The following is a 25241-nucleotide window of genomic DNA, read 5'->3' on the forward strand; positions in this document are numbered from 1 at the left end:
CTACACCCTCCTCTAACTGCCCGTTATTTTCCCTTTATTTAGACCCCCATTTCGAACAAGAGCATTGCGGTGGAGGATAAATGCGTGGCTGAAGGATTGGAGCAGGGGGCAGGGATTCAAGTTTTTGGATCATTGGGACCTCTTTTGGCGCAGGCGTGACCTGTACAAAAAGGACGGGTTACACTTGAATCTTAGGGGGACCAATATCCTGGCAGGGAGATTAGCGAGGGCTACTGAGGTGACTTTAAACTAGAATGGTTGGGGGGTGAGAATCAAATTAAAGAGGCTAGGCGTGAGGAGGTTAGTTCACTACAGGGGGATGGGAACCAGTGCAGAGAGGCAGAGGGGTGTAAAGTGAGGGTAGAAACAAAAAGTACTATGGAGAAAAGTAAAAGTGGCAGGCCGACAAATCCAGGGCAAGCATTAAAAAGGGCCACTTTTCAGCATAATTGTATAAGGGCTAAGAGAGTTGTAAAAGAGTGCCTGAGGGCTTTGTGTGTCAATGCAAGGAGCATTCGTAATAAGGTGGATGAATTGAAAGTGCAGATTGTTATTAATGATTATGATATAGTTGGGATCACAGAGACATGGCTCCAGGGTGACCAGGGATGGGAGCTCAACGTTCAGGGATATTCAATATTCAGGAGGGATAGACATGAAGGAAGGGGAGGTGGGGTGGCGTTGCTGGTTAAAGAAGAGATTAACGCAATAGAAAGGAAGGACATAAGCCGGGAAGATGTGGAATCGATATGGGTAGAGCTGCATAACACTAAGGGGCAGAAAACGCTGGTGGGAGTTGTGTACAGGCCACCTAACAGTAGTAGTGAGGTCGGAGATGGTATTAAACAGGAAATTAGAAATGTGTGCAATAAAGGAACAGCAGTTATAATGGGTGACTTCAATCTACATGTAGATTGGGTGAACCAAATTGGTAAAGGTGCTGAGGAAGAGGATTTCTTGGAATGTATGCGGGATGGTTTTTTGAACCAACATGTCAAGGAACCAACTAGAGAGCAGGCTATTCTGGACTGGGTTTTGAGCAATGAGGAAGGGTTAATTAGCAATCTTGTCGTGAGAGGCCCCTTGGGTAAGAGTGACCATAATATGGTGGAATTCTTCATTAAGATGGAGAGTGACATAGTTAATTCAGAAACAAAGGTTCTGAACTTAAAGAGGGGTAACTTTGAAGGTATGAGACGTGAATTAGCTAAGATAGACTGGCAAATGACACTTAAAGGATTGACGGTGGATATGCAATGGCAAGCATTTAAAGGTTGCATGGATGAACTGCAACAACTGTTCATCCCAGTTTGGCAAAAGAATAAATCAAGGAAGGTAGTGCACCCGTGGCTGACAAGAGAAATTAGGGATAGTATCAATTCCAAAGAAGCAGCATACAAATTAGCCAGAGAAAGTGGCTCACCTGAGGACTGGGAGAAATTCAGAGTTCAGCAGAGGAGGACAAAGGGCTTAATTAGGAAGGGGAAAAAAGATTATGAGAGAAAACTGGCAGGCAACATAAAAACGGACTGTAAAAGCTTTTATAGATATGTAAAAAGGAAAAGACTGGTAAAGACAAATGTAGATCCCCTGCAGACAGAAACAGGTGAATTGATTATGGGGAGCAAGGACATGGCAGACCAATTGAATAATTACTTTGGTTCTGTCTTCACTAAGGAGGACATAAATAATCTTCCAGAAATAGTAGGGGACAGAGGGTCCAGTGAGATGGAGGAACTGAGCGAAATACATGTTAGTAGGGAAGTGGTGTTAGGTAAATTGAAGGGATTGAAGGCAGATAAATCCCCAGGGCCAGATGGTCTGCATCCCAGGGTGCTTAAGGAAGTAGCCCAAAAAATAGTGGATGCATTAGTGATAATTTTTCAAAACTCGTTAGATTCTGGATTAGTTCCTGAGGATTGGAGGGTGGCTAATGTAACTCCACTTTTTAAAAAAGGAGGGAGAGAGAAACCGGGGAATTATAGACCGGTTAGCCTAACGTCGGTGGTGGGGAAACTGCTGGAGTCAGTTATCAAGGATGTGATAACAGCACATTTGGAAAGCGGTGAAATGATCGGACAAAGTCAGCATGGATTTGTGAAAGGAAAATCATGTCTGACGAATCTCATAGAATTTTTTGAGGATGTAACTAGTAGAGTGAATAGGGGAGAACCAGTGGATGTGGTATATTTGGATTTTCAAAAGGCTTTTGACAAGGTCCCACACAGGAGATTAGTGTGCAAACTTAAAGCACAAGGTATTGGGGGTAAGGTATTGGTGTGGGTGGAGAGTTGGTTAGCAGACAGGAAGCAAAGAGTGGGAATAAACGGGACCTTTTCAGAATGGCAGGCGGTGACTAGTGGGGTACCGCAAGGCTCAGTGCTGGGACCCCAGTTGTTTACAATATATATTAATGACTTGGATGAGGGAATTAAATGCAGCATCTCCAAGTTTGCGGATGACACGAAGCTGGGTGGCAGTGTTAGCTGTGAGGAGGATGCTAAGAGGATGCAGGGTGACTTGGATAGGTTGGGTGAGTAGGCAAATTCATGGCAGATGCAATTTAATGTGGATAAATGTGAAGTTATCCACTTTGGTGGCAAAAGCAGGAAAACAGATTATTATCTGAATGGTGGCCGATTAGGAAAAGGGGAGGTGCAACATGACCTGGGTGTCATTATACACCAGTCATTGAAAGTGGGCATGCAGGTACAGCAGGCGGTGAAAAAGGCGAATGGTATGCTGGCATTTATAGCAAGAGGATTTGAGTACAGGAGCAGGGAGGTACTACTGCAGTTGTACAAGGCCTTGGTGAGACCACACCTGGAGTATTGTGTGCAGTTTTGGTCCCCTAATCTGAGGAAAGACATCCTTGCCATAGAGGGAGTACAGAGAAGGTTCACCAGATTGATTCCTGGGATGGCAGGACTTTCATATGAAGAAAGACTGGATGAACTGGGCTTGTACTCGTTGGAATTTATAAGATTGAGGGGGGATCTGATTGAAACGTATAAGATCCTAAAGGGATTGGACAGGCTAGATGCAGGAAGATTGTTCCCGATGTTGGGGAAGTCCAGAACGAGGGGTCACAGTTTGAGGATAGAGGGGAAGCCTTTTAGGACCGAGATTAGGAAAAACTTCTTCACACAGAGAGTGGCAAATCTGTGGAATTCTCTGCCACAGGAAACAGTTGAGGCCAGTTCATTGGCTATATTTAAGAGGGAGTTAGATATGGCCCTTGTGGCTACGGGGGTCAGGGGGTATGCAGGGAAGGCTGGGGCGGTGTTCTGAGTTGGATGATCAGCCATGATCATAATAAATGGCGGTGCAGGCTCGAAGGGCCAAATGGCCTACTCCTGCACCTATTTTCTATGTTTCTATGTTTCTATGTTTTCAAATCTGCTGCTACTCTCCCAGAGTTCTATATTATGAAAAACTTCAAACAATGGCTCTATTATCTTTGCAACTACTTCATATAAACCCCACGTATGCAGGCCATTACAGCCAGATGACTTGCCTGCCTTTGGTCTCAACAGTTGTTTCTATACTTTCTTCCTCAAGATAGGAATTGAAGCAAGTTCATCCTTTCTATTTGAAAGAAGATGGGTAGTACGTCTCTACCAAAGGAGGTGTAAGGCACTCCTTCCCTCTGCTAGCCTGCAGGTCACCCTAGGGCAAGCTTAGCATACCTCCAACCCCGATCAGGGTCACGTGAAGCCATGAAAACAAGTGGTGCATGGCTGTACAAGTAGCTAGTGCATATCATCTTGTAAAGACGCTGCCCAGAAGGCGGCAATGGGAAACCACTTCTGCAGAAAAATTTGCAAAGAACAATTGTGGTCATGGATAAGATCATGATTGTCCACATCATACAACATGGCACATAATAGTGGTGATGCTAACCTGGGAATATTTATAGCATCCACAAAGACGAGGTGGGTATTAATTTATCTGCCATCTTCTTGTTTCCCATTATTAATTCCCCAGTCTCCCACATACTTCCTTTTACTGAGACTACAAAAGCTCTCTTACAGTTCATTGTGATATTATTTTCACTTTACACAATTAATTTTCCCACTATAGCTATACAGTCATCTGCTACTGATTTCTAAAAAAAAATAAGTTCTCATCATCAGGTCCATCATTAGCTTTTGCCAATTGGTGTTTCCAGTATTTTTTAACTTAGTGTTACTTTTGATCTTTGTTAATAAAGGATTGTTCCATCTTTCTAATTGGGATAAACTTTACTGAGAACTATGAAGTAGCTGCTTATGTGTCTTTCACAACTCACTAACTGACCTTTCCTTTTATTTATTTTCCCAATCCACTCTAGACAATACTTTCTTCAAACCATTGTCATTGTTTATATTTAGTTCAGGATGCTACATTCAGATCAAAGGTATTGTACCTTAAAACGTACTATGTTCTGATTATTACTCCCCAGAAATTCCTCAACTACAAGATTTCTCGGCATGAGGAACCGGGGATATAAAAAAAATCATTTTGAACCTGTGTAACCTCTGGCTAAAAGAATAATTGGGACTGAATATGAATTTTTGAACTGAAGTAAAGTCTGCCTTCAGCAGTCAGCTAAGACAGGCTCATACCAGTTCTCCCCAGCTTGCAGAGAGACACTGAGAGTTTGATAACATTGTACACTCGTTTGAGTAGGGGGAGGAGGGCTCACCGAAAAGGACAGGAATGAACATCCATCTGTAATTAAATCAGGGCCTAGCAAGGGAATAACTGGTAAGGACCGGACAGCACATCCATCTGTAATTGAGCCTTGATCTAGCACACTCTCTTATCTGTAACTAAGTTTTGCACCAACAGATTAAGCCTTGATCTAGCGGACTCTCTTATCTGTAACTAAGTTTTGCACCAACAGATTAAGCCTTGATCTAGCGGACTCTCTTATCTGTAACTAAGTTTTGCACCAACAGACTTGGTGGGTGTGCCAGTTCAAATAACATCTTGCAATAGTAATGTATGGGACTTACTATGTATAAATATATGGCTGTAACCGGAGAGAGGGGGCCCACTTGTTGGATGGTGGCAGTACTTACCTGCCTTCCCTTTGACAACTAGGTCTCAAACTCCCGCAGGAGGGTACACAATAAACTGCGGTGATGATAAGAAGCTGGTCTCCCAAGTTTTATTCAGATTCAACTTTAATAGGCGTTCTACCTCATTACACATAATTAAATATAAACGTGATTAAAAGGGATGGGGTAGCAATGTTAATCAAAAGAGGGATATGCACACTGGTGAGAAATGACGTAGATCATGATATAGTATCTGCTCCTGGGTAGATTCTGTAACACATTTCTCTTTAAGAAACCATTACTGAAGCATTCTGCAGATTCCTTTTCCACAAGACCCTTATCAGTCTAATTACTACAATCAAATACAGGTGTTCCCCGTTTTTCGAACGTTCGCTTTACGAAACCTCACTGTTACGAAAGACCTACATTAGTACTCTGTTTTCGCTTTCAGAAGGTGTTTTCACTGTAACGAAAAAAAATCAGCACGGGAAAAAAAGGCAGAGCACGCCCCGAGCAGCCAGTCGCCCCGGATTGGGAACTGCTTTGCTTTAACACATGCCTGTGAGCAGCCGTTTGCAAGATGAGTTCTATGGTATCGGAAAAGCCTGAAAGAGCTTGTAAGGGTGTTACACTTACGGTAAAACGAGACATAATTAAGCATTTTGATCGTGGTGAACGAAGTAAGGACAACGTGAGCTTGGCTTGTGAAAGCTGACAAACATGATGTTGAAGCGGTTTTGGCATCCCATCACCAAGAACTGACAGATGAAGAGCTGATGCAATTGGAAGAAAAAAGGATAACAATCAAAACCGAATGAGTAATGATAAAGTACGACTTTAATTTTGAAAGGGTACGCTGGTTTAGGGGATATTTGCAGGATGGTTTGAGTCCTTATTAAAGAACTGTGTGACAGAAAAATGCGCGAGGCTCAGCAGTCAAGTAAGCCTTCCACATCAGCCACAGCAGACGACGAACCCCGACCTCCGACATCGAGGCGGGCAGAGATAGAAGAAGGTGAGCTGCCTGCTCTAATGGAAACAGACGACGAGATGACACCCCAGTGTCCCACCACCCCAACCCCCAGGCCACAGACAGATACCGATTCGCAGAAAATGAAACCGTAGCACACAGCACATCTTTAAGAAAAAAGCCGAAATAAACATGCTAATTAATTAGGTGCCGCCCGACACGTAATTGTTGGCCCAGATCAGAGACGACGCAATCGGAAATCGGCACTGATCTGGGCCAACAATTACGTGTCGGGCCTAATTAATTAGCATGTTTATTTTGGCTTTTTTCTTAAAGATGTGCCATGTACCTCCCGGCTACCGCTGGACCCCCGCGTGCCTCGCGGCAATGTATCCCTCGACGGCCTCCAGGGTGGGGACCACTGCACTATCCCAACCTGCGACAACTCAGTCTAACACACCATCATCAGTGTGCTCTGCGCTGTCTTCCCGATTCCCGTGCTACTACACTGTACATACATTATTTCTACTTTATATAGGCTGTGTATTTTTATGTGTTATTTGGTATGATTTGGCAGTTTCGTAGCTTAAAGGTTACTGGAGAGAATGTTCTTGCCAACAGCGCTTGCGTGAGATTTTTGCTACGGAGAACAGTTCAGTAATGATTGTGGAAAAGTATTTCTACCTTATATAGGCTGTGTATTTATCATTTCATTCCTGCTTTTACTATATGTTACTGTTATTTTAGGTTTTATGTGTTATTTGGCATGATTTGGTAGGTTATTTTTGGGTCTGCGAACGCTCACAAAATTTTCCCATATAAATAAATGGTAATTGCTTCTTCGCGTTACGTCATTTCGGCTTACGAACCGTTTCATAGGAACGCTCTACCTTCAGATGGCAGGGGAAACCTGTAGCAGATTAAAATTACCCAAAGTTGCAAATCCTTTCTTATATTTTTCTCTATTTGAATTTTCTTCAATTATGCTTTGCCCTCATTAGGCAAAACTTTGGGGGCCAACAGACCACTCCCACCTGTGTCTTTTTATTCCCTTGCTATTCTTTATTTCCACCAAAACAGATACCACATCATGATCTCATCATTACACACCACATACAAATCCCTTTCTTAATTAATATTGCTACCCCTTCTCTCTTCTTTTCAAACTGTCAAATAACTTTGGAGTTTGAATTTGTGTTCTGGGTTCCAGTCAACCTGCAACAATGCGTCTATCAGAAGAAGCAAGACACAAAATGCTGGGCAAGTCAGCAGGCCAGACCTGCCCAGCTGAGTTCCTCCAGCATTTTGGGTCTGTTGCTTGGATTTCCAGCATCTGCAGGTTTTCTCCTGTTTGTGATTGGTCTACTAGAACAAATTCATCTGTTACTATTTCCATCAACTCATCCATCTTGTTACAAAAATGCTATGTACACTCAGATAAAGTGTTGTAAACCTCAATTTTTAAAAAAATAGCTTGGTTTCAGTTTCTAGAGCACTCTTCCATACAGTTTTCTGCTTTCCAGTAGTACTGATTTTCATTCATTACCTCACCTCCCTGTGCCACTACTTCCTCTTTTTTTGATTCATTAAACTTCCTGTTACTTGCACCCTCCCTCCCATTCTAATTAGCCTAAAGCCCATCCACAGCTCTTGTACTGTGAACCAAAAGTCTGTTGAAAATAAAATCCATCCCAAAGGAAGAGCTCACCTTTCCAATAACATTTATATCCGTGCTCCATGAATCTGAATCCATCTCTCTCACAGCCTTCGAACTATGCATTTACTTCTCCAATCTTCAAATGTGCAGAGGATAAATAAGATTATCAACACTGTGGTCTTACTTTTCAAATGTTGCCCCAAACTGTACCTAATCCCTTAGCTAAACCACCTTCCTCATTCTAGCTATAAGTGCCTACCTAGACCATAGTAACTGGACCCTGCCCCTTTTATCTAGTCCCCAAAAAACAGCCTCAACCGTGGAACTCTCCTTGCAATACAATCTACAGACCCTTGTCTTTACTGCATAGAACAGGTACTATGGTGGGTGAAAGGGGACCATTTTTGAATCTGCAGCAAACATCACATGTTTTTTTTAACAATAATTCTAATTTTATTCTCCCCACATTCCCATCAGTTCCCCTCCCCAGGCTCTACTACACACTAGCATTAATTTACAGTTATTAATTAACCTACCAACCTGCTACTTTGAGTGGGAGTACACCAGCGCACCAAGGAAGACCCTTACCATTGCAGAAAGTACCTGAGCATGAGGATTGAAAAGCAGGTCACCATGCTATGAGGCAGCAACTCTACTGGTGTATGCTCCTTATCTATGTTATCCCTGTAATGACTATATTTCCCTCTCCCTCCTTTCCCCCAACTTGAATGGGTCCTGGTACCATGAACTGTTGGTGCTAACATCAGGTACTATGTACAGTCTGCACGTACTGTCCCCATTATGTCTAAACAGACAGCAAGAATCTTGCATCTGTTAAGTGAGAGGAGAGGCCAAGGGTCCTCAAGCTACCCTCTGATCACTCGATGTGCCCCTTTTGCATCTGCACTTTAGTGTCCTTGACCACTGCAATATGCAGGTAGATATGGAAGATTAAGTTGGTGCTGGATCCCAAGAGAAAGAATTTGTAAAATGCCTATATATGAGCTGTTTTTTTTTAAAAGAGCAGCTTGTGGTCAAGCCCACAGGAGAAAATGTAACTCTGGATTGGGTTTTGTGTGATGAACTAGATTTGATTAGTGAGCTTGAAGTCAAAGAACCTTTAGGAGACAGTGAACATAACACGATAGAATGTACTCTGCAGTTCCAGAGGAAGAAGCTAAAATTGAACATATTCATATTGCAGCTGCTTAAAGGGAACTGCAGAGGCATCAGAGAGGAGCTGGCCAAGATAATTGGAAGGGAACACTAGCAGGGATAACAGAGCAGCGATGGCAAGAATTTCTGCGAGTAATTCAGAAGACTCATGATCAGTTCATCCCAAAGAAACAGCAGCATTGTAAAGGGAGAATGAAGCAACCATGGCTAGTAAGGGAAGTCAAAAGCAGCATAAAAGCAAAAGAGAGGGCATACAACATAGCAAAACTTAGAGGGAAGCTAGAAGATTGGGAAGCCTTTAAAAACTAACTGAAGGCAACTGAAAAAGTAATAGGGAGAAAAGTAATGAAATATGATGGTAATATAAAAGAGAATATCAAATTTTTTTTAGATATATAAAGAGCAAAAGAAAGGCAAGAGTAAACACTGAGCTGCTGGAAAATTACACTTATGAGATAGCAATAGGGAACAAAGAAATGGCAAACAAACTTAAGTATTTTGCCTGTCTTCACTTTGGAAACACCAGCACCACAGCAAAAATTCAAGGGTGTCAGGGGCAGATGTGAATTACTAAGGAAAAGATGCTTGGGAAGCTGACAGGTCTGAAGGTAGACAAGTCACTTGGACCATATAGACCAGGGGTCCCCAACCTTATTTGCACTGCGGACCGGTTTAATATGGACAATATTCTTGCGGACCGGCCGACCCGGGGGGGGGGGGGGGGGGGGGTGTTCAAGTAGGGTTAAACTCACCTCAACATGTCTTTTACAGTTAGGGTTGCCAACTTTCTCACTCCCAAATAAGGGACAAAAGTAGCAGCCAAATCCCGTGACACTTCACCCCAGGAAAAACTACCATGACCATGAAGCCTTGCGCAGGCACCTGTATGTGCATGCATAACGTGCGCATGTGATGTGCGCATGCGCGTACGTGCCGATTTTTCCCCCAAATCGGTTTTGCCTTCATCTTCCCGACTATACTGTACATACATTATTTCTACTTTATACAGGCTGTGTATTTATCATATTATTCCTGATTTTACTATATGTTAGTGTTATTTATTTTTGGTTTTATGTGTTATTTGATATGATTTGTTAGGTTATTTTTTGGGTCTGAGAATGCTCAAAAATTTTTCCCATATAAATTAATGGTAATTGCTTCTTCACTTCACACCATTTCGGCACGAAAGGTTTCATAGGAACGCTCTATCTTAGCAGGGAAATACGGGACAAGGGCGGTCCCGTATGGGACAAACCAATTTAGCCCAATATACGGGATGTCCCGGCAAATACGGGACAGTTGGCAACCCTATGTTCAAGTTCAACAGTGCGTGACAGGGAATGAGGAAAGGTGCAGCTGACTCATACCGTTTCCTTGCATGGTAGCACATGCTTTGCAGCCCGGTACTGGTCCGCGGCCTGGTGGTTGGGGACCGCTGATACAGACAACACTGAGGTTCTGAAAGAAGTAGCTGAACAGATTGGGGAAGCCTTTGTAGTGATCTTTCAAGAACTGTTAGATTCTTGAATGGTTCTGGAGGACCGAAAAATCACAAATGTCAGAGTGGGATGCAAAAGAATGGAAATTATAAGCCAGTTAGCCTGACTTCAGTGATTGGCAAGATGTTGAAGTCCATTATTAAGGATGTGGTTTCAAGGCATCTGGAGGCACATGATAAAATAGGCTGAAATCAACATGGTTTCCTTGAGGGGAAATCTCAACTGACAAATGTGTTGAAATTCCTTAAGGAAATAACAGGCAGGATAGACAAAGAAGAGTCAGTACAGGATGCTTACTTGGATTTTCAGAAGGTGCCACACATGAGGCTGTTAAACAAAGAGCCCACAGTATTTCAGGAAAGACAACAGAATGAACAGACGATTACTAACCGGAACAAGGAAGAAGTGGGAATAAAGAGGAACTTTTCTGGTTGGCTCCCAGTGACTAGTGGTGTCCTGCAAGGTTTGGTGGGTCCACTTTTAGGTCAATGATCTAGATGACGGAATTGATGATTTGGTGGCCAAGTTTCCAGATGATAGGGAACGAAAGGGGTAACATATGGGGACTGTTTGATGGCTCCTAGCCTGTACTCGCTAGAGTTCAGAAGAATGAGGAGGATCTCATTAAAACCTACCAAATATTTTAAAGCTGAGAGTGGATGCTAAGAGAATGTTTTCAATAGTAGGAGAGTCTAGGAGGAGCAGAGAGCTCAGCCTCAGAATAGCAGGACGTCACTATAGAACAGCAATGAGGGTGGTGAATTTGTGGAATTCACTCCCACAGAAAGCTGTGGAAACACATTAATGAGTATATATAAAGTACAGGTTGATAGGTTCTTAATTAGTAAGGGTGTCAAAAGTTACAGGGAGAAGGCAGGAGAATAGCATTGAGAGGAAAAATAAATAAGCCATAATTGAATGGTGGAGCAGACTCAATGGGCCAAATGGCTTTAATCTGCTCTTATATCTTATGGTCTCTGATTAAACTCAAGATAATTAATCTAAAGGGTTAACTGTCTCCTGGAACACAGGACAGGAAACAATCCCACTCCCTGATGCATCACAATGTCACAAGGACTGGACATCAGCTCATCAATTTGGAGTTGAAGCTCCTCAGATAGGAAACACCATCTAAGGATAGGTCAGTCTGAATACAGTGGGACCCACATGTTGAGACTACAACACACGGCTTGCCCAGCCTGTTAAATTTTGTTTTTAATTAATCAGTTTGCATTTAATTATGTATTAACATCCTCCAATCAAAAGGACCTGGCGGAAATACTCACCAATCACACATTTGCTGTCCTGTGATGTCACAATTGGCACTGATTGGCAGGAACAGGTAATGGCTTGGCCTGTGCCGCTCCCCTCACCCAGAATTCCTTTTTGTTTTACACAACCACACAGCCCCTCAATCTTTTCAGAATATTTAAGCACCCCGCATAAAAGTTGCTGGTGAACACAGCAGGCCAGGCAGCATCTATAGGAAGAGGTACAGTCGACGTTTCTGGCATCCTACTCATTTCCAATATGCAAAAGGAAAAAAAAAACAACTTGATCAGTCTTCATTATAATACACCTCCTCAAATTCTCCAAGTCTTCAATATGAACTTCAATATTTCCGCTTTTGTACATGTACAAATATTGTACCAACCTAATGTTATCTTATAGCTTTTTAAAATTTGTCTGTCACCTTCAAAGATTTGTGTGCAACAAATTACAAGAAAGTTGTCAATGAATTATTCACACAAATCTACATTCTGCATGTCATAAGTTTATGTTGATGTCAAAAGGCAAGATAATTGCAATTTTAAAAATAACTACAAAGTTTCCAAAAAGACCAGTTTTGAATACTTATTCTAGACTGTTCTCTCACATTTTCTTTTTAAAACTTGTAATTCAACCTCTGATTTATTCTGTTCAAACTGAAGCCTGCATTCTGCCTTTCAGAATGTCCCTCACAGCAGAAGCACTGGCTTTTGCCACTTCTACCAGGGTTTAAGTCCACTTTTAATTTCACACTTGAAGATGGCTATATGGGGAAGTGTTCAATGGGAACTGTTGATGAAACTATCCTGAGCAATTACATTGTGCACTGATAATCTATTTCCATCACCATTCCCTTCGTATATCAACTTTGACACAGCTGACACCACCATGATTGTGCAGCTAAATGGGACCAAACCTGATTACTTTCATCCAATTATTACTCAAAAGTTATCTGGAATGCTTGATTGGAAGCAAATTCCAGTGTTTGTCATCTCTAGGATCATTTAAAGATTGAACTTTGCATTACAGTACCACCCTCGGTGCCTTCCAATTCCTCATCTACATGCCAGCTTCTAGAATATTAAACAACACAAGTTCTAAACACAATCTGGCAACACCCAGATCTATCCCAATACTGTCTTGTTTAATAGCTTCAACACTTGCGATTTGTCACAATGCTTCTTTTGTATCCATAGCATGAGAAACAGAAATTTACTCTGTCCAAATATTGGAGCAGAAAAGCAATTATTTCTGGTACCAGAACTCTGCCTCTTGCCTCTCACTATTCCACATTCCATCTCCATAATATGGTCAAATCTGCTTCTGCCCTGGCTTGTCTATGCAACACCTTCTGAATAAAAATCTCCAATCTTAGTTTATTTCAAGATGCAAGAGTATGTACCATGTACAAAATTGAAGGTCACAAACCAACTGCAGCTTCTGATTGATATTATTTATCAGCTTCTGACAATTATAATTATCCTCTTACACCTAATATACAAGTTAACTCTAGCTCTCCTTCACTTTTGGAGAATGATGTTTCATTTTATTTTGCCTCTCTGGTATTATTTATTTTTTGTGCCCTTGTTAGTAACTATTTTCCAAATTAAATTTTGAGCTGGGGAAGTTCAACTTCAGTGAAGGCAACCACTCTTCAATGCTAAACAACTTTTCTAATTCAAAGTTAAGTCTTGAGGACTTGTAGTGGGCCTAGGTAGAAGATGTAATGCTATGCCTTGAACATCCTTCTGCAAAAATTTTCATGTTTGTTCTGCTCTTTCCACTTTAAATTACCAAACATCATGTTTGGTTCCTATAGAGGCCTCCTCCCATTAGATTGACGATCACATTGGTGCTGCTTCCTGCTCTTGTGCAAAACTCTTATAGAGTTTCTTGATCTAGGCTGACAATTCCACGCTACTCTCATCTTCACATGGTCAATTACTGTCTCCTCCCTTCCTTGCCTTTCTGTCTGCAATACAGGGCACGATCAAGAACCATTATCCATTAGAAACCCTCTATCCCCACAGTTATCTTGACTACACTTCCTATGATGGTTCCTGCAAGAACTCCATTCCAATCTTCTATTGTTCCTAACTCTGTTACATCTGTTCAGATGAAGACACCCTCCACATCTTCAGTGCTTCTGAGATATCTCCCTTCTCCTTTAAGTGCACTTTCCTCTTCATCACAGATGAAAGGTTCTCAACCACACCGACACCATTGCTTCATTTCTGCTCTCACCCCATCTCTTTCCACCCAGATAAAAAAAGTGTTCTTGTCCTTGCCAACCCCACATTCAATGGGTCACCCTGTATAATTTCCACTACTTCCAAAAAGTTTATATCCTCAAATAGATCTTTCCCTCTCCTATCTGTATTCCAGAGACTGGTCCCTCCACAATTTCATGCTTGACTGTCTTATTTCCAGCCACTTCATTGTTCATTGCACTAAGCAGACTTTATAACTGTCCTCTTGGCATGTCCCTTCCATAAACCCAAGGACCTAAACAATTCCATGTATTTCTTCCTAATTAGTGATCACACCATAGTCTCAGCTATATTTGCAAAAAAAAACAAATATGAAATGGATATATGCAATGCAGAACATCTCTGTCCAGTCCACAAGAACAATCTTGAACTTCCAGTTTCCTGTCACTTTAATTCTCCATCTCACTCCCACTCTGACCTTTCTGTCTTTAGCCCTTGATATTGTTCCGGTGATGTCCAAGGCACAGCATCTCATCTTCTACCAAGGCCTGCTACTAGTCCTCAAGACTCAACTCTGAATTAGAAAAGTTGTTTAGCATTGACAAGTGGTTGCCTTCACTGAAGCTGAACTTCCCATCTCAAAATTTAATTTGGAAAATGGTTACTGACAAGGGCACAGAAATAAATAACACCAGAGAGGCAAGCCCAGAATTATAGAAAAGGGGAGAGAATTATTGAAAATATGAAAGACAAATTTAGCTCGAACATCAGGAAGATCCGCATATTTATTGTCCCAAATTACAGCTACAAAGGTTCATGGGGAAAACATCTCCAGCAGAAGTTATTCCAAATAACACTGAATAAGAAGCAGTGTAAATGCTCGACATTTTGCTTCAATGAAATAAGCCACTCTTCTGACAGGAGAACAAAGGAAATCCAATGATAACCATGTGCTCTAACATTACTCTGAATGGAAAGCAATTGAATTGGAAAAATATCCGTATCCCGATTAGCAAACTGTAATATCAATAACAAAGCCACTCCATGGCATCAAACAGGTTTTATGCCAAACTAGTAGTGAAAAGCAGCCTCTAACCATTACTTTTAAATTGTCTGTAAAGGAGACTTTAAGGAACTGAGAGAAAGTAACTTGAGTGTTCCATGCACAAATCCACCTGGACAAATTTAGATTGTCTCTGCAAATTTTTCCTTAACATACAAGTCAAAATATGTTGACCACAGCAAATAAATCAGAACATAAATACTGTTCTAAAGCAACTGTAACTACCATGACCTCAACAACATAGAACATAGAGTAGTACAGCACAGTACAGGCCCTTCGGCCCACAATGTTGTGCCGACCCTCAAACCCTGCCTCCCATATAAGCCCCCACCTTAAATTCCTCCACATACCTGTCTAGCAGTCTCTTAAACTTCACTAGTGTATCTGCCTCCACCACTGACTCAGGCAGTGCATTCCACGCACCAACCACTCTCTGAGTAAAAAACCTTCCTCTAATATCCCCCCTGAACTTCCCACCCCTTACCTTAAAGCCATGTCCTCTTGTATTGAGCAGTGGTGCCCTGGGGAAGAGGCGCTGGCTATCCACTCTATCTATTCCTCTTAATATCTTGTACACCTCTATCATGTCTCCTCTCATCCTCCTTCTCTCCAAAGAGTAAAGCCCTAGCTCCCTTAATCTCTGATTATAATGCATACTCTCTAAACCAGGCAGCATCCTGGTAAATCTCCTCTGTACCCTTTCCAATGCTTCCACATTCTTCCTATAATGAGGCGACCAGAACTGGACACAGTACTCCAAGTGTGGCCTAACCAGAGTTTTATAGAGCTGCATCATTGCCTCGCGACTCTTAAACTCTATCCCTCAACTTATGAAAGCTAACACCCCATAAGTTTTCTTAACTACCCTATCCACCTGTGAGGCAACTTTCAGGGATCTGTGGACATGTACCCCCAGATCTCTCTGCTCCTCCACACTACCAAGTATCCTGCCATTTACTTTGTACTCTGCCTTGGAGTTTGTCCTTCCAAAGTGTACCACCTCACACTTCTCTGGTTTGAACTCCATCTGCCACTTCTCAGCCCACTTCTGAATCCTATCAATGTCTCTCCGCAATCTTCGACAATCCTCTACACTATCTACAACACCACCAACCTTTGTGTCGTCTGCAAACTTGACAACCCACCCTTCTAACTCCACATCCAGGTCATTAATAAAAATCACGAGAAGTAGAGGTCCCAGAACAGATCCTTGTGGGACACCACTAGTCACAACCCTCCAATCTGAATGTACTCCCTCCACCATGACCCTCTGCCTTCTGCAGGCAAGCCAATTCTGAATCCACCTGGCCAAACTTCCCTGGATCCCATGCCTTCTGACTTTCTGAATAAGCCTACCGTGTGGAACCTTGTCAAATGCCTTACTAAAATCCAGATCACATCCACTGCACTACCCTCATCTATATGCCTGGTCACCTCCTCAAAGAACTCTATCAGGCTTGTTAGACACGATCTGCCCTTCACAAAGCCATGCTGACTGTCCCTTATCAGACCATGATTCTCTAAATGCCCATAGATCCTATCTCTAAGAATCCTTTCCAACAGCTTTCCCACCACAGACATAAGGCTCACTGGTCTATAATTACCCAGACTATCCCCAATACCTTTTTTGAAAAAGGGGACAACATTCACCTCCCTCCAATCCTTTTTTTCTTCACATAATTGACGAATGCCTTGGGGTTTTCCTTTACCCTACTCGCCAAGGCCTTCTCATGCCCCCTTCTTGCTCTTCTCAGCCCCTTCTTAAGCTCCTTTCTTGCTTCCCTATATTCCTAATAGACCCACCTGATCCTTGCTTCCTAAACCTCATGTATGCTGCCTTCTTCCACCTGACTAGATTTTCCACCTCACTTGTCACCCATGGTTCCTTCACCCTACCATTCTTTATCTTCCTCACCGGGACAAATTTATCCCTATCATCCTGCAAGAGATCTCTAAACATCGACCACATGTCCATAGTACATTGCCCTGCTAAACCATCATCCCAATTCACACCTGCAAGTTCCAGCCTTATAGCCTCACAATTTGTCCTTCCCCAATTAAAAATGTTCCTGTTCTCTCTGATTCTATCCTTTTCCATGATAATGCTAAAGGCAAGGGAGCGGTGGTTACTGTCCCTCAGATGCTCACCCACTGAGAGACCTGTGACCTGACCCGATTCATTACCTAGTACTAGATCTAGTATGGCATTCCCCCTGGTCGGCCTGTCCACATACCATGACAGGAATCCGTCCTGGACACACTTAGCAAACTCTGCCCCATCTAAATCCTTGGCACTAATCAGGTGCCAATCAATATTAGGGAAGTTAAAGTCACCCATGATAACAACCCTGTTATTTTTGCACCTTTCCAAAATCTGCCTCCCAATCTGCTCCTCTGGATCTCTGCTGCTACCAGAGGGCCTATAGAATACCCCTTATAGAGTAACTGCTCCTTTCCTGTTCCTGACTTCCACCCATACTGACTCAAAAGAGGATCCTGCTACATTACCCACCTTTTCTGTAGCTGTAATAGTATCCCTGACCAGTAATGCCACCCCTCCTCCCCTTTCCCCCCCTCTCTATCCCTTTTAAAGCACTGAAATCCAGGAATATTGAGAATCCATTCCTGCCCTGGTGCCAGCCAAGTCTCTGTAATGGCCACTACTCATAATTCCATGTATGTATCCAAGCTCTCAGTTCATCACCTTTGTTCCTGATGCTTCTTGCATTGAGGTACACACACTTCAGCCCTTCTGCCTTACTACCTTTACACCATTTATTCTGCTTCTCTTTCCTCAAAGCCTCTTTATATGTTAGATCTGGCTTTACTCCATGCACTTCTTTCACTGCTCTATTGCTCCGGGTCCCATCCCACTTGCAAATTAGTTTAAACCCTCCCGAACCATGCTAGCAAACCTATTTGCAAGGCTATTGCTCCCCCTTGAGTTCAGGTGCAACCTATCCAATCTGTGCAGGTCCCACCTTCCCCAGAAGAGATCCCAATGATCCAAAAATCTAAAACCCTGCTCCCTGCACCAACTCCTCAGTAAATATATTGTTTGATTAAGCAAGATTTGTTATTTATATAATAGTTTGTGGGTTATATATAAAAGTAATTAAATGGCATACGTCATTACGCCAGTACATATTGGACACTTACAGTGATTCCACAAAATGAGTTTGAACGGCATTTCAAAGATGCTAAACTGATGCCTACTGATAACCAACTTATACTGGAGAAGAGCTGACATTTGTAACAGAGAAATACAACAACCAACAAGCCACATAGGGCTTGTATGTGGTAAAAACATGGGGGGGGGGCAGCATTGTGGGGTCATGATTGACTGAGTCAACTACAACTTGATTGGAGATCCATCCACCATTAGCATGCCACACCCCCTGCAGCAGAGTCAACTGAAAGTCAATTAAGAAAGATACCAGATGATGTCACAGCAATGTTCATGGCTTTGAAAAACTCAAACATACCAAGAGTAAAATAGTGTTAAATGAAAATGCCACGTGTAAGTTTTGCAATATCCATTTGGTTCCTCCTACCAGCTGTGATAAAGCAGCCAGTGAGCTAAATTGCATGGAAACTGAAGGAATTCTTTCCAAGGTTGAGTGAAGCCCATGGGCAATCCCGTGGTCCCAGTAGCCAAGAAAGAGTCTGCCAGGATCTGTGGTGATTTTAAGGTCACCATCAACCCAGTACTGAAAGTAGATCAATGTCCTCTGCCCAGAGTAGAGGATATCTTAGCAAACCATCCAGGAGGGAAACACTTCAGTAAAGTGGACTTAGCTGGGGCCTACCTACAGATGTAGATGGAAGAAGGATCCCATTTGTTTTTCACCAAAAACACTCACAAAGCGTTTTATCGCTAATATAGGCTTATTTTTGGAGTAGCATCTGCACCTGCACTCTGGCACAAAGCTATGGACCAGGTGCTGCAAGGCTGGATGACATTACTGTTGCTGGGAAGGATGACAAGGAACATCTCCAAAATCTCAAAACAGTGTTAAGAAGATTAGAAGATTATGGGTTTAGAGCATGACACAACAAGTGTAAGTTCTTTAAATCAAGCATCACTTACTGTGGTCATACCATTGACACACAAGGATTACACAAACGTGCTGAGAAAATTCAAGCAGTGGTAGATACTCCAAGGCCAAAGGTTGTGTCACAGTTACGGTATTTTTTTGGGATGTGTCAAGTTCTATAACTAGTTCATGTCAAACTTGCCTACTGTGCCCCAACCCTTGAATTCATTACTAGAGATTGGGAAGAAATGGCAATGGGCAAAGCAGTATGAGGTGGCTTTCCAAAAAGACAAAGGAAATGGTGAAATCAAACACCATACTGACACATTATGATCCACATCATCCAGTGAAGCTTATTATATACTGTTTGGGATGCCAATACATTTAAAAGAAAGGTGTCCAGATCAGTCAGACCACTTTTTGCAGTCCCAGGGTCAACTCATTCAACCACCATGGAGTTTACTTCACAGCCACAAGTCTCTCCTAGCAAGCAGAGTAACTTCCACCTGCCTTGTCAGGAAAGACATCATCCACAAGAGTAAGAAATCCTCTATAATGATTAAATCTTTCGGTCTGAATGAGACAATTTAAAATTTACTCGGTTGTGGCTGCCTACATATTGTGGATGTATATTATACCCTGTTGTGTATTTAACATTTCAGTAATATTTGAGTACTGTAAATATATTGCTTGATTAAACATTTGTTACTTACATAATGCATTGCAGTTTATATGTAAAAGACATACGTCATCAAGCCTCACCCATTCTGGGTTCCTATCTTTTTCTTACAATTAGCTTATGGTTTGGAAGTACAAAACATAATGCTTCCACCGGTGCTGACATTTGATCAACCATCTGAACAATTTTGTCTTTCTTTCACCTCCTTTTCTTAATTAGTAGGCTACCACTTGCTGCAACCTTCCAATCTCTGGGAATTGATTAAGAACCCATGTTCAATAACTGATGCATCCACCAACACCAGGGAATTCTCTTTCAAAACCTGCAGATGCAAGTTATTAGGTCCCGGGGATGTATTACTTAGCAATCTCATCAATGTTGCACGACTAATTTTTCACTAATACAAATTGCTGAGAGCTCTTCATTGTGCAGTGGGGGGCAGGGAGCTGTGACGGGGAGACGTGGGTTCGGACAGAGGGGTGGTGGCGGGTACACGGCGTGGGGGTGGCAGTGAATAGGTGAGGGTGCCGGGTTCGGGGCAGGACTGTTCCCGCACCCCTCATTGTGCCCTCAACCCCCCCCCTGCCCCTCACCGCGCAGGCGCACCCCCGACCACCTCTACCTGTGCCGCGCACCGCTGCCAGTGCCTCCCCCGTTCCTGCACAAAGCGGCCGAAGCGCGACAGCCCAGCGATCGGCTGAGTGCGACCGGGCCGGGACGTTACCCTGGAGCCCGCGGATCGCATGCAACAGGCCCGAGCTCCGGCGTCCGTGCTGCTATGAATGAGGACGGCAACGGCCACCGCTTTCTCCTCCCCATCGGCCTCTGACAAACTGTCACCTCTCACCCGGAAACGGAAACAGCTTTCTGCCGGATTGACATGTGCCGGTTGGCGCCCTGCTGAACTCGTGTGGAGAATGGGTAGGGCTTCTCTTCATGGCGCAGGAAACTTTACCCGAGTTTTTGAAATGATGGCCAAGAGCAACAAGTTAAATATCGTATTGTAAAGAAGAAACTTACACATCACTTTCACCATATCAAAACGCACCAGTTTCTGAGTAGGTTTTACAGAATCAATTAAATTGCAAAGAATAAAACCACAACATACATTAAATGAATCGGGCTAATTTAGTAATGCTAATTAAAGAACGGTTAGGAAACATTTAACAATGCATTCAAATAGTGACTAAGATCTTTTGCATTCCCATTTTAAATTTACTTTCATGGGATGTGATTGTGACCAAACACTGGTTTAGCCATTATTTATTTGTCTATCTTCAATTACCCGGTGGTGGAACTGCTTTTAAGAGCTACTTAAGTTGTGGTGAAGGTGGTCCCATAAAGTTCTTGCAATATGCTTGAGGAACTTAGAGGGTCGAGCAGCATCTGTGCAGGGAAATGAACAGTCAACATTTGGGTCGATTTTGGACAAACAAAGACTGCCTATTTTCCTCCACAGATGCTGCCTGGCACACAGAGCATCTTTTTTACATATGCAGTCTCGCGTGTCCTTGAAGTCAGTGGTTGTGTAGGGTAATATAATCGGTGGAAACGTACATAATTCACAGCTGCGGACATTGAGTTGGGGATCACTTTAAGAGGCTGGTTTGACGTAATGACATAATTATGTAAAGTACTTTTACCATGCTTTGTGTTCAGTGTTTGGAGTACAATAATTGTGTTACTGTGGTTTTTCTTAAACATAACACCTTTGTCATTTTTTAAGCAAAAACCTGATGCTGTAGGACGATTGCAGAATTATTGAACATCTTGGCCAATGCAGTCGCTTGGAAACTTGCCAGAGTTGTAGGAGCAAAATGCCGTCGCTTGGTTTTTACAAGCCGAGGCCTAATTCGTGCTGCGGGAAATCACCGTCTACAGCATCAATTATTTCTATTTGGCAAAATCGCTCAGCAATTCCACAGCTGTGAGAGTGGTGAGTCTGCTTGAACACCCACCTGAACACAATAAATACTGAAAGCTGAAAACTCGCCTTTTACAGACTTTCGGACTATCGGAGTCTGAGTGCGGCAAACAGTTGCTCTCCTTGCCGTCCCTCGGTGATGCCAAGCTAATGGACCACGTGCCATCTCTCCTGGGAAATCATCCTTCTTCTATTTTTAAAGAATTCTTCATGTAGCAAATGTCTGATCAAGTCTGCATAGCCCTCGCTAATGCACCCTTGAAGGACAACAGGGAGCTTGCTAAAATGGCTGACAGTCTATGTTCAGCTAGGCCTTGATGCATCATTCCTCCTCCTTTCCCTGCCTCGATAAGCCCAGTCAGCAAGGCCCCCAACATACGGATACCTGTGGCTGCGAAATGGACGGCAATGGACCACACTCGCTTTGGTACAAAAATTAGGAAGTGCCCACCGCCTTGCAGCTACCACAGTGCCAGTGCATCAGGACATCAGAGGTCTGTGAACACCATGGGTTCCAGATGCCAGGGTCGTCTACTGTTCATTATAGACACCCTTTCAGGGCAACGCTTCTCGTGTGACACGGGTGCTCAAGTGGGTGTGTACTGCCAGCATTGCCTGTTGATGAGAAGGCAAAGAACGATGAAACCTCGCTGGAGGCTGCCAGCGACAGCAGGATCCAGACTTATGGGACACGACAGGTGACACTCTGCTTCAGTGGGCAACGTTACACATGGGACTTTGTCCTGGCTAAAGTGGCTAGACTTCTGCTTGATGCAGATTTCCCGTGTGCCCAAGGCTTTTAGTCAATCTTAGGAACTGCTGACTTGTGGATGTCAAGGACTTTGGGTTGTTACCCCACTCCCCCAGTAAGTTCCCCACAGCCACTCTGCCAAGCATAATCATCACCACATTGAGTTTACTCAACTGCTGGGTGAATTCCCAAACCTCACCGAGCCCACACTCTCCACTACAGTCACAACACATGGGGTTGAACACCACATTCCCACAACTGGCCCACCCGTCCATGCCCGCGCACGTAAACTGGAACCAGAAAAGCTGGCAACCATGAAGGTTGTGTTTGCCAACATGGAAAGACTTGGCATCGTACGCTGGTTGAATAGCCCTGTGCTTCACCCTCCATATGGTTCCTAAATCCGATGGCAGTTGCAGCCCATGTGGCGATTACTGATGCCTTAATGAGGCCACCAGCCCTGATCGTTACCCAGCCACACACATCCAAGGCTTTTCGGTGACTTTAGCCAGAAAGTTAATTTTTTCCAAAGTTAATCTAGTTAGGGTCTGTGTGCTCAGAGGACATTCCCAAAACAGCCCATTTGGCCTCTTTGAGTTTGTGCATACCATTTGGACTGAAAACTGCAGCACAGGCATTCCAACGGCTGATGGACTCTGTATTAAAACACTTAGATTTTCGTTTTGTTTACCTGGATAACATATTTGTCACCAGTGCATCCAAATCCGAACACATATCTCATCTCCGCACACTTTTCGAGTGCTTAAACCAACACAGGTTGATTATTAACCTTGCTAAATGCCAATTTGGGTTGTCAACCACTGATTTTCTCATTCATCGCATCTTTGCAGAAGGTGCGAAACCCGTCCCATCAAAAGTAGCCGCAGGTATAGATTTCCCATCACCCCGAACTGCTAAAAACCTACAGGAGTTTTTAGGCATAGTGAACTTATATCACCGCTTCATTCTGCGAGCTCCTGAACTTATGCTTCCCCTCTATGTTGCACTTAAAGTTAATGACTTTAATGTGTTGGCACGTGGCCAAGTGGTTAAGGCATCAGTATAGTGATCTGAAGGTCACTAGTTCGAGCCTCAGCTGAGGCAGTGTGTTGTGTCCTTGAGCAAGGCACTTAACCACACATTGCTCCGTGACGGCACCGGTGCCAAGCTGTATCGGCCCTAATGCCCTTCCCTTGGACAACATCGGTGGCGTGGAGAGGGGAGACTTGCAGCATGGGCAACTGCCGGTCTTCCATACAACCTTGCCCAGGCCTGCGCCCTGGAAACCTTCAAAGGCGCAAATCCATGGTCTCACGAGACTAACGGATGCCTCTAAAGTTAAGAGTCAAGCGCTTGACTGGCAACGGACATGACTGGGCCATTTGATTATACCAAACAAGCTTTTTCCAATGCAACCCCACTGGTGCACCCACTCCCCAACTCATTTATGGCCATTACTACTGATGGTTCAGACTGTGCTGTGGGTGCCATGCACGAACAGTTGGTTGGAGCCCTTTGGCAGCCGCTCACCCTCAGCTGGCAGCTCTGTCCCCGCCCCCCAAAAGGAAGTAGAGTGGAAAAATCATGCTGTGGTTGATTGCCTCTCACGGTCAGCCGTTGAGGCCGTACACATTGAGGCTGACTATGCTGGCATGACAGCCAACCAAGCTACTGACCCAGAGGTCAAGGCTTACCCAACAGCAGTCACGGGCCTTTGGTTTGTTGACATTAAGTTTGGGAAGGCTGGGATTTCTCTCCAGTGTGAGCAGTCAACTGGTCACTCTCGCCCCCATAGTGCCCGCAAGCTATAGAGGCAGAGTATTTTTGACTCCGTACATGGCCTCTCACATCCGGACTGGAAGGCCTCACAGAAAGTGGTTGTACTAAAGTTTGTGTGGCACGGCCTTTGAAAGGATGTATGTGATTGGACTGCAGCTTGTGTGGAGTGTCAGCTGGCAAAAATTAACCGTCATGTCCAGGTGCCATTGGCACCTTTTGAGGTCCCTGTGCGACGGTTTGACCATGTCAATGCGGAGCTTGTTGGTCCTCTTCCCCCCCCCCCCCCCCAACTCCTGTGGTTTCACACACCTCCCTACCATGGTGGACCGTACCACCAAGTGGTCAGAGGTTGTCCCTCTAGAATCAACACCGGCTGCAGACGTGGCTCAGGCGTTCATCAACACTGGATTTGCTTGGTTTAGTGCCCCATCTGGTATTTTCTCGGACTGCAGTCCCCAATTCACATCAGACCTATTGGCTGTGATGGAGCAGATCCACAGCGTTGGGCTACATCACACCACGGCGTATCACCCGCTGTCCAATGGCCTATGTGAGCGCTTTCTCTGCTCCTTAAAGGCAATCCTGAGGGCTTCCCTGACTGATGAGTGCTGGCATAATTGTCTCCTGTGGGTCCTGCTGGGGCTCAGAACAGCTCCAAAAGAGGACCTGCAGTTGTCCGCGGCCGAGCTGATATACAGGCAGCTGGTACGAGTGCCAATTGATTTCATTCCTGATGCCATGACCGCCTGCTCAGCCTCTCAACAGCATTCCACCCTCCTCAGTAAATTCAATTCCTCTGCACATATTCCTGCCTCCCATCATGGCATACAGCGCTCTTGGGTTCCTGTTAACCTACATTCCACCTCATCTGTTTTTGTCTGCCACGACACACAACAACATCCCCGTAGGCCCCTTATGATGGCCCATTCCATGTTTTGGAACGGGGAGAAAGGACCTTTATCAGAGATGGGAGGGGTAAACCTGAACGTATTTCAGAAGATCACCCTCAACCGGCCCACCAAGATTTGGAACTTTCCACTGCCATGTCCCTGCCATCGCAACATGACCGTGAGCGTGTCAACACATCTCTGGGTGAGCCAGAGGCACCTGCTGTTCCTCCACCCATGGGATACAGGACCTGAGCCAGGGGGCTCGTCCAGACAGGATCATATTGCCAGTTCT

The 25241-nt window shown here is 43.8% G+C and overlaps 1 protein-coding gene across 5 annotated transcripts in view; it reads right to left on the reverse strand.

Annotated features, from left to right (window-relative positions):
• The window catches only part of zbtb5 (zinc finger and BTB domain containing 5), a 39149-nt gene extending 18709 nt beyond the window's left edge, over positions 1-20440 (reverse strand). For 2 of the 5 annotated variants that reach the window (XR_011889567.1, XM_072281849.1), the window contains exon 1: positions 20228-20440. Coding sequence is in view for 3 of the 5 variants with exons in the window: in XM_072281846.1 (XP_072137947.1) it covers positions 7724-7737 (14 nt within the window). In the remaining 2 variants the exon portion in view is untranslated. Of the gene's footprint in view, positions 1-7723; positions 7836-11633; positions 11863-20227 lie in introns of those variants that run through there. The other 3 variants (XM_072281846.1, XM_072281848.1, XM_072281847.1) reach the window with 3 other exon arrangements.
• Between the last annotated feature and the right edge of the window lie 4801 nt (positions 20441-25241).

This window comes from Mobula birostris, chromosome 17, assembly GCF_030028105.1.
Source record: "Mobula birostris isolate sMobBir1 chromosome 17, sMobBir1.hap1, whole genome shotgun sequence".
Classification (NCBI taxonomy): Eukaryota; Metazoa; Chordata; class Chondrichthyes; order Myliobatiformes; family Myliobatidae; genus Mobula; species Mobula birostris.